Below are 10,872 nucleotides of genomic sequence, written 5' to 3' on the forward strand. Positions count from 1 at the left end.
GGTGGCTTCTCTTCACGGACCCGGATCTCTTCTTTGATCTTTTTGCTCGTGTAGACAGGGGTAATATCCGCACTGATCTTACGGCTTAGGTCGGCAAGTTGTCTCCGTACGGCGTTCGCAGATTTTTGGTCCTTGAAGGGCAACACGACTCTGATTGGGTCCCCACGCTTCTCATCAACGTGGGTGCGTGATTCCTCGGAAACTTTTGAATCAACGAAAAGGCGGATGGTGGACTGCACATGATCTTCAGGATAACACAGACGGGAAAAGATCTCTTTGAGGCGTTCACATTCCTCGTGAAAGGCCTTCCATGTAGACGAGAGCTTAAACGACGGTTAAGCATGGTATTTATCAGTGACCGTTTATATCTCGCGTCAACGTGGCTGTGATAATGTAACAACAGTCCGGTGTCAGTTGGTTTTCGGTACACCGTTGTGTTCAGGTAGCATCCATTCCTGATTACGTTCATTCCAAGAAAGGGTAGTCTGCCATTTTCTTCGAGCTCCATTGTGAAATCAATAGAAGGGTGACTGTTGTTTAGTGTCGTTAAGAAATCTATAGCTGCTTCAACATCAGGCATTGCGCTAAGGGTGTCATCAACATAGCGCTTGTAAAAGGCGGGCATCTTGTTTTCTGTTTCCAGCTGTTTCTCGATGTTACACATGAAGGCGTTTGCCATGAGAGGCAAGTTTGATTGTCTTGTTTTTGAAATGTTTTTTATAAAAGAACTGAAACCATCGCTAAACAAACAGTGTGACTCTATCCGCGCCAAATTATTTGTTTAGAACAGTTCTTGTAATTAATTATTTTTTGTCTATTGTTTTTCCCTAGCTACCGTTCATTACTCCATATATTTTTAGCATTTTTTACACTTTTGTACATATTTTTATCACATTTCGGCGTTCGCCGCATTTTTATCTAATTTTTACATATTTATGCTAATTCTTAAAACTTTTATTCTCACTTGAAAATGACCTCCGAGGGGACGAAACGTCGTGACTTTTTATCGTTAGTTTTTATTACAAAATCTATATCTAAAAGACTTCTGATTAAGATTTATTGCTTCTCATATAAAATTATTTTACCTTGATGGTACATTGCTGCAAAGCTTCTTTTTTTAATTGATGACCGAGTAAAGAATTCTTAACTCAGGGCAAGATACCGAAGTCATGATCATGTACATGTACAGTACTAGAACACACTGTGTTACATGACCAAAAGACTTCAATGACAAGTTTTTATTCCCTTGCAAAGTATTGTCTTAATGTATTACAGGAAATGTTATTGGCTTTTTCTCACTAGATGTCACATTCTCTGGTTTTCAAATTGATTAAATTTAATTTTCTAGGCATCAGAATTTGATCGACAATATTCAGGAAGCTCTAAGGTGGAATCAGAAAGGTAAGAGTGTACATGTACCCTTTGGAATACAGTGTAATACCGCACATTATAATTACATTTTACTACAGTCAAATACCGGTACTTGATACCAGATACTGGTACTTGTATTGCCGCTTGTCATATGTTTTCTACAAAAGACCATTTCCATTCATTTTTGAAGTTATCAAAATACATGTCATAAATACCTCTTACTAACCGAGTTCGAGGGTCATAAGTACTAGAAATTACAGTCCGCAGGAAAAAACATGGGTCTGTAATTTACAGTACAGACCAAGAAAACAAGGTTAGTAAGATGTTTATTATACATTATCTCTGTGGTAATCAGGCACACAGGCAAAGAAACTGGAAGGTTTAACTGCCACAAAGATTGCTGTGTCAAAATCTGAAAAATGAAATCTTGACTGTTTGAAATAGTTGCTTGCAAGACTCAAACAGTTTTACAAGTGTAATAGGAGCGATATTAAAAGCTTGCTAGAGAATGTTTTTTTTAAATTTCAAATTAAGGGTGCTGTACAGTGGTCCGTACTGTAAAATACAGCCCGCTAATTTAGCCTATCACAACATGCCTACTATCTACCAGATGAGTATAATATAATTATAATGATTGTTCCCAAACTGTTCTACATGATTGATTGTTTTTTCTACAGGCTCTCTCTGCCAAGAACGGATATGATTCACAACCTTACTTCTCGCCCAACAGGTTTTCTAGTGAACATTAATTCTAAACAATGGTAATATTAACTCCACTTGCTGGAACACATGCAAATCTGGAATTTGAATATTTGGATTACCATATTATGGGAAATTAATTCCCCTATGCATGATTGATATGGATTTTTTGAATTGTTAGGGATAATATTTCCACCTTAGTTAATTGAATAAATGGTACGTTATTAATTTTTTTGGAAATTCCCTCAAACTCGATTGCCTTGGGGTTATTCCCAGATTCTGGATTCACAATTTTTTAGATTACTACGTTGTTGTATTAAACTCAAAGCCAGGTGAACAAGTTGCCTTTACAGAACAGAACTAGAACAACTGATTCACTAGTATTACAATGTACATGTAAACCCAAGAGCTTTTGAGCCCAAGCCCAAGAATGGCTGAAAAAAAACTTTGTTAAGGTCAATAGGCCATAATTTGGTGAAGCATTAGGAGAAATGTAATAATTATTGAGATGGTGCAAACATACATACTGTATGTTTGACTTAGCAAACAGAATTTTTAGGTTTTCATCCTGAATAGTATGGAATTCAGAATTCTTTTCCATGTGCATGTAGGCTGTAAGACCTAGGCAACTGATTCTCATTCCAATATGCTGCTTCATGTATTTTTTGGTCAGCTCTGAGAATGACTACCACTGGCTGTTTGAACCAGCAGGTCCACGAATCACAAAGTGAGCCATCTGGCTCAACTGCACAGCCTTGTAAACGTGATGTACAAGTCATGTATATTAGTAGCTGGTCCCAAGGATTGTAAAAATGGACCTTTTCTGCGACTGGTCATATGGTATCTTTGGAAGAGGCCAGTGTTTTTTATTCTAAAGCTCTGACCTACAGTGTAAAGCATCACAGCCTCTGGGCTAAGGATGAGAACATGCATTATTCACTCTTGCATTCTTGTAGTCCTAGAAGATGATGATGTGGCTGTGCTGGATTTAATTTCACGGACTGGTGGGGACTTGACTCAACCAAGGGGACTTTCTGGCTCTGCAGCAAGAGTGCCTGATTTGGACAGCTACACAAGAGATGGTGTGTTTTAATACATCATCAGTGATGAAAATAGTAATTAAATGTTATTGAAGACTGTCAGAGGTTTCAATAAGTTTTGAAGTAGATGCCTGGGCTAATCAATGAGAGTGTCAGTCACTCTTGTCTTTTACAAGGGGTCGAGTGAAAATCAAGGCAGAGTAGCCGGCGGTCAGAGGAACGTTTCTGACAACCCGATGGTAGTATACTGCCAGTGACCGGCTTGTAATGAAACCTCTGAGTGTAGATTATTCAAGATAGTGATTGTAATGCACTCAACAAAATAATAATTACTTAATTCTGGTATGCGGAGAGATTCTGCAAGTAAAATTAATATTTTTGATCCCAAATTGTGCTACACGTATGTGGAACCGGAATTATGTTACTTTAGCAACCTTGTGCATACAATTAAGGACACCAAAATCAAAACAAAAATTTGTGACAGTAGTTTTCTTTGTTTAAAATGAACATCAAAATTGGTTCAAATTACATCTGTCCAAGCAATTATTAATAATTATTAGAGCAAGATTGAATCGAGTGTTGTGAAACCAAAACCAAAGAAATTACTTTGGTCAATCAAAAAAGACGGAGACAATCCAGTAAACTAATCAAAACTCTGAGTATAAATTACACGTAGCCAACACAAAGCACGGGAAAATGTACATGTGCGAGCCACTATTGGTTTTGGTTTCACTTCTGATTGTTTGAAAAAATGGAGCGACAACTTTCAACCAATCACTGAGTGAAGTAATGCAAAACCAAAGTAATTTGCAAATTACTTTCGACACTCAATTGAAAATCACTCTATTATTAAGACACATGTAGCAGCAACTCGTATTTAGCTGTAATGTGTTTTTGCACCAAATGAAATCTGGAGTTTGACTTCACTTTTGGTGATGTCTGAGATGCATAAATTACAGACAAGGTCACAGGTTCATGTGTCCAGCCATCTCTCAGGGTGGAATGAAGACCAGACTCCAGAGAGTGGAAGAAATCGAGCCTAGGTGTTAATCTGTGTAAACTTAATAATTACATGTACATGTAATCTTGAAAATTTAACCACTGTAAAAGAAACCGCAGCATGACTCTTGTTATTATCGAACACTCTACTTACAGAAAAATATCTCTTTATATGACTTTTAGAGCTCTACAAGATGTTCCCACCCACAAAACATGAAACAGAATTAAAGAATCGTCCCATACAAGGTGTTCACTTGAGGCCCATACAAGACAGAGCCTATGTTCACTTTGCTGATGATTATGATTTCGGGTTGGAAGATAGTAACCCTAATCTAAAATACAAAGATGAAACAAGTGCGTACACAGCAATTTCCACAAGGGGGCACTTCACCCCAAATCCCAGATTGAAAAATAATAATGGCACTCCTTCAGGACGACAACAAAACTCATTTACACAAGGTGACAACTTGGAGGAACCAAAAAGAAATATACCTAGAGGTGAAGGCAGAGGGAGAAGTGGAGATGTACTGCCATTATCTGCAAGGTCCTATGATTTCTCACCCTCTAGAAAAAGACATCAGCCTTCTCCCAAACAGTCACAAGGGTCTCTTGCTGACAAGATAGGTAAAGGGGAAGGAAGCAGCCCCAGTGAAAATCAACCGTCAACTCTGGTGTGTGAATTACGAACGTTTTATAACTATGGCATGAAAAACCATTAATGGTTGTAGCTGATCATTACCTGGCCAGTATACGGATGGAAGTGAGATAGCCAATGACCATGCTTTGAAACAAAACATTGTTTGCTATTTATGTTTCAATTTACATGATAAAATTAGTGAGGTCTATCAATCCCAGTCATAATGCAGCTACATGTAAATGAAACAACAACACTGTAAAATGGCCTGTTGGCTAATCGGAAAATGGTCCTTCAAAACATACAATGTAAGCCTGACGCTGCTTTTTCATTGGCTGTCTTATATCTTTATTGCCTTTTACATGTACATGTAAGAAACAAAAGCCCTATACTTAAAGTGCTACTACAGTGAAAAAATCAGCTCTGTCGAAAGTATTTGCATTGATTGCTCACTAGGCGGAATTTTTTGTAATAATTTCAAGAGGAAGACTATTTATTTGAACTCCACTTTTTTAATTTAACGGTCCGCCATTACTTAGTGCAGTTTCGACTGATAAGCTTTCAGTGATCTGGATCGCGGAGAAAGTCAGGTCATTTACTCACGAGCTTAAAAATGCAGTGTGTGAATATGGCTTACCGGTAATTAGCATGCAGCACAAGCGGGGTTGGCTTTCAGATTGTCAAATCCGTGTTCTGCATACTAATGACGTCACTTTCTCCTCAATGCAGATCCCTGAAAGCTTTAAAAAGTGGAGTTCAAATAAATAGTCTTTCTCTTGAAATTACTACAAAATATTCCGTCTATTGGGCAATCAACGCAAGTACTTTCAAAATGTGAAGAAAAATGAGAGCTGATTTTTTCATCGTAGTAGCACTTTAAAAAATCTGTGTTTAATGCAAACAGGTAGAACGTTTACAAAGGTGTATTAATTTTTGTTTGATTACTGCCAAGCCCAGAATGCTTTTGCCTCAGGCAAGTTTAACCAAGTATCTCCTTATGCCCAGAATGTCTCATAAATTTGATTGAAAAAACATTACAACAATTGAAAGCATTCTAACTTGTCTTTGTGGTAGAATGGTGCCATGTGAACCTCGTCAATGTATCATTGTTTATTCCATTGAAAACTTCTGTCGGGCACTCACTCCAGTGGTCCATGATAGCTTGAAGTTGTTAATTGCTATTTTTTGCTAGTAAATTCACCTTTGCTTTCTTGCAGATTTGTGCTGAATCAGTTCAAAGTGTTGATCAGGAAGACCTTTTGAATAAACTTCTTGACTTAGTAGACAAGTAAGATTCTGATGAATTTTGCAGTTGAAGAGCTACATTGTATCAACAAAAAGGGCGGAGCTAAGTAGTCGAATTCTAATCACAAAGTTTCAATAATTCTTCAGAGGTGTCCTAATTTCTTGCTTGTCACAAATGACTACATAAAAGACAATGTGGGGATGTTCCGAATGAAATCCGGAGTCATGGCTGTTTACGTCATTCTGTTTACTAGTTTGGATGCTTCTTTACTTTGCACACAATAACGTCATATAATAATAGTAGCAATTTGTATGTACCTTGAAAACACTTGAATTTGTTTTGTAATTATCTGAGGTAGTTAACAAATTCACCAAACCATGTTTCAATTTTATTTAGAGGCTTTAAAGAGTAAACTGTCTTAACTTTTACCCCTTTTACTTACCAGTAGTCAATTTTGTTGGTGAGGTATTTCAATGTTAATTTTGTAAATATCATCATAATTTCAGGATAAGGATTAACATTATTACAGCTCTCTTATGTACCTTGATCTTAACCCATTGACACCTCAAACACCCTAGAATGCCGCCAATTGATGAGTAAAATCGTCTTGCGTTAGACAGAGCAAAAGCTGTAAAGTCTCACTCCCACGAGTCAATGGGGTAATCTCAGAGCATTATCTTCAAGTCATTAAAACACAGAAGTACTGTGTGGGACCCATGATGTGGAGGTCAGACTGTCAAAGTCTAGGCTTACGGTACATAGCCCCTTGTTTTGTCATGGGTGTCCTTTGACCAAAGAAGAGACGATTAATTTGAACTTATAATATAATACAGTAACTATAAGTAACATAAGTCTATGAGATTATTGCAGTATCTTTGTCACAGAACCTGAAGTACATTGTATAACTGCATTAAAATAATTGCCTTGCTTCTTTTTATCCTTATGACAGCAAATTATGTGGGAAAGAATATGTGTCAAAACCCCATTTTCTAACCACTCAGCTGCACTCCAATGAACGACTAACTTCTATTTTCTGTTTTGTTTGGTGTTTTCAATAATCGTCTTTAATGGTCTCACAGTATCTTATAAATTTTTAAATTCTGTTGTTTGCAGATATTGGAATGGGTCAAAATCGCTTCATCATCATTCTAAGTTTCAAAGTAAGTTTAAATGAACCCAGGTGTTCGTGTATCCCATAATTTATTTAAGCTGTTTGGGGTTTATGTGATGCGGAAATTACAGCTGTAGGTTACAAGGTTTCAAGTTTTACGTAACTCTTACTCTCTCCTTTTGCCAAGCAGGACTTCTACGTGTATTGTTAATGATGCTCAATCTTGAAAAGGGATTCCTTTTTATTTTTTACCCAGAAAACAGGCTACAGTCAAACCTCTATTAAGCGGTCACCCTCGGGAAATCACCAGATGACCGCTTAATAGAGGTTTCCTAAAATCAAACCCGCACTGTGGCAGAAATTGACCAGGGGCCCATTTCTTGAAGGTCCTGAAAAGCCACAGCAAGATCTCAAAGCTTTCGTATCTGTTTTATGTGCATTCATACCAGAGGTTTTAGACAAAATTAATACTGATCAACTAATTTACATTGTATTGTTGACAACAACAGTAACACAAAATATGACAACAGTATTTGCATGCAAGTATCACTTTGAAGGTGACAGTTTTTCTTGTGGTTCACATGGCTGCAATGGAAACTGATAAAAGAGGAATTCGACATGTGTGCCGGATGACCCACCACAGAGCACAGAGATGTTTATTTTTACACAGACAATACTTAGGTTATGTTTGATGTGCTGCAAAAGAAACTGGACTCACTTCGCTTATCTTTGGCTGTTGGCAAAATCTGGATCAGACTGGACCGGACTGGACTGGACCTTACCAGAGTGTTAGTTTCAATAAAATCCTAACAAACTACCGGTATACATCAGAAGAAAGCTTAATAACTGTAGACAGTTTTTTATGCAAGGGCCAGCTGAAAAAAGTACCAGTGCTGGATCTTAGGAGATCTGACCAGCAAATAATATTTAGACTGAAAACAAGATAATTATGCAAGGCTGGTTGTACGGCTGTGAGGATATATAGTTTTTGTTTGACCAATATGTCGTCAGGCACGGCCTGACTTCTTCAGGGAGTTAAAGAATTCCGGCCAAACAAACACTATATATCCTTACAGCCGTACAACCTGCTTTGCATGCTTATTTTGTTTTTAGTCTTAATAAATGTAGTTTCCAATAAAAACCATGGTTTAACCGAGTTTTCCTTTTACTATCAGGAGCCAGTAAGACGTGAAACCACTGAGGGTTCTTCTATTGAATTTATCGGGTATTGGATGCCGCAGCGCAAGCAAAATGACTTCACAGTGTTATTCACAAGTCATCAATCAACGAAAATGTCTCAGGCGTTTTCGACATTCTGATTAGTTGTCTAGATATCTGCATCTAAGGTTGGAGTTCGAGTAGCCAAAAATATGTGAGACGTGTTGTGTAAATGGATGCCACGGGAAAATATTAAATATCGGAATTTCCTGACGCCTTGTGAATAACACTGTCCAGTTATTTTGCTTGTGCTGCAGCATCCGATACCTGATAAAGTCGATAGAAGAACCCTCTGGGGTTTTACATCTTACCAGCTCCAATCCTGACACTTACCAAAATGAAAACTCGCTTAAACAATTTTTTTTTTACCGTAAACTACATTTACTTTAAGCTTTCTTCTGATGTACATGTATAGTTTGTTAGTATTTCATTGAAACTAGCGTGCATACGACCTTTTCCCGATGGACTCCTGCAAAGGCGGGAAGTAACCTTAACTGGTGACCCAAGGATTTCATGTGTCTACTTTGGGTGGGAATTTTGTTATTATCCAATCTGGTCCAGTCCGGTCCAATCCAATCTGGTCCAATCTGGGTTTTGCCAATGGCCCTTATCTTCGTGTCCAAAAATATGCCTTTTTTGGATCGTTATCTTGTAACAAGGTGACCGTTAAATAGAGGTGATTTACAATAACATTAGTCATTGGGAAATCCAAATGGTGGCCGTTTAATGGAGGTCAAATTTACAGTAAATATTGGAAGCAAATTTCAGGAAACTGATAGGTGACCGCTTAATAGAGGGTGACCGCTTGATAGAGGTTTGACTGTAGTGTTAATTTTCAATTTATTTATTCATCCATGGGCCCGGAGTGAACTGTTGGTGCAAACTGTTGTGGTGTCCCTGCCAGTTACGTCTTTGTACCTTTTGTGTTATTTTGTGTGTGCTTGAATCGGCCTCATTTCCAGCCCTTTAAGCTTGTGTTTAATTACAAGAAGTGCACGACGTGGGGCCCGATAGACGCAAATTATGAGTATAGAGGCCAGGTGATCTCGGAAGAATCTTCTCGATCTGCCCTATTGGTGATGTTATGTTTGATTCACATGAGGACAACTGGGAACAAGGCTGTCCCTGAATAAATTAATGAGTATTGAACATTTCTCCTTGACATGAAAGCATTGAATTGTGCTTGCATAGTCGTTACAATTATAAATAATTATTATTTGTCTCTGTTTTAAGAGTAGACCTGATACCTACTGTACATGCACATGTAAGTTATCCCACTTAACTCTTATAAAGCTTGTTACTTGTAGGTGTTTAAAAGTGCCCCAAAGTGAAAGAAGTTTTTAAATTTAAGGTCTTGCACAGAAACTGCTTTCGTCACACCTTCCCCACAATATGGATGGTCTTCTGGTCACGTCATCTTTTGACAATGGCAAGCTTCAAGAAGAACTAACAGAAAGAACTGCTGAAATATCAAGAATGCGTGATCAAATGTCACAGCAACAGAGTGAACTAGAAGAAGTTCGGGGAAAGTTAAAGAGTCATGAAACTTTAAAGAATTCTCTTGATGCTGCCTCCCATGAACTGGTTTGTGTAAAATACCTAGGGATGTATTTAGTTATCATAGGTTGCTATGGTACTTCAAATTATTTCCTTATTTTCTGTCTCAAATAATTCGAATAAGAAATCAAAGATTATGATAAATCTCTACTTCTGTACTACCTGAAAGACATTAAAATATTTCAAGTTTCATTCTGACCCTTAATCATATTTTTAGCGGATTCCAGCAATACTTATGTACTCTTGATTACTTAAAAGGCAATTTGTGATAGGCTGATTGCTTTTCTGTTGTATTTGAAGAAGCTGGATTTCCCCTGTCAACAGTGGTTTTAACCATTGCATGTGTCATCAAACAGGGTGCAGAGATTAGTATTTTCTTGGTACTGTATACTCATTTGTCTTCTTAATAGGCATTATCCCTTTCATCTGTTAGTAATTTGAACAAGCAGTTGAAGATCAAAAGGGAAACAGGGTTAGGGAAAGAGAGTTTACCTTCCCCCAGACAGGTTCATTATTTGATAGAGAGTTGCTTCAAAAATAATCAAACTGACCAGTAGTTTCCTTTGTTACAGTGTACTGTAACAAATTTTGGGGTTAAAGTTGCTTAATCTTGCTTCCCAAGATAGCTTTAACATTTCTTAAGGAATAATTTCAGGCTTATGTATACATGCACTTTTCTCCTACCCAAATCATATTCAGAATTCTGTGCAATCAAGACTTGTAGAGTTCCAAGAAGAAAATAACTCTTTGCGTTCTAAGATAAGATCCTTGGAGGTTGCATCTCAGGGAGTCACAGAACAAGAAAAACTTATAGGTAGAGTATCTGCTTTATGGAGTTTTAAATCATTTGAATGAGTTGCTAGGTCCACACAAAGGTTACATTCAATTTTTTGGAAAGAGAGCAAAATGGCATACCCTGTAGAGTTTGCTCTCCACTTTGTTTCCTGGAAGAATTTTAGGTGCTACTCTGACGAAATTCAAGAAGAAGAATGTTGTT

The 10,872-nt window shown here is 37.5% G+C and overlaps 1 protein-coding gene across 1 annotated transcript in view; it reads left to right on the plus strand.

Moving 5' to 3' along the window:
* The first annotated feature begins 1,350 nt into the window (after positions 1–1,350).
* Positions 1,351–10,872, plus strand: part of LOC137973152 (centrosomal protein of 72 kDa-like) — a 14,149-nt gene continuing 4,627 nt past the window's right edge. Inside the window, exons 1-8 of the mRNA XM_068819910.1 lie at positions 1,351–1,401; positions 2,049–2,101; positions 3,027–3,152; positions 4,293–4,780; positions 5,961–6,031; positions 7,103–7,149; positions 9,670–9,902; positions 10,575–10,689. Coding sequence (XP_068676011.1) covers positions 2,071–2,101; positions 3,027–3,152; positions 4,293–4,780; positions 5,961–6,031; positions 7,103–7,149; positions 9,670–9,902; positions 10,575–10,689 — 1,111 coding nt within the window. The 5' untranslated portion in view covers positions 1,351–1,401; positions 2,049–2,070. The remainder of the gene's footprint in view (positions 1,402–2,048; positions 2,102–3,026; positions 3,153–4,292; positions 4,781–5,960; positions 6,032–7,102; positions 7,150–9,669; positions 9,903–10,574; positions 10,690–10,872) is intronic.

Source organism: Montipora foliosa, chromosome 10 (genome assembly GCF_036669935.1).
Source record: "Montipora foliosa isolate CH-2021 chromosome 10, ASM3666993v2, whole genome shotgun sequence".
Taxonomy (NCBI): domain Eukaryota; kingdom Metazoa; phylum Cnidaria; class Anthozoa; order Scleractinia; family Acroporidae; genus Montipora; species Montipora foliosa.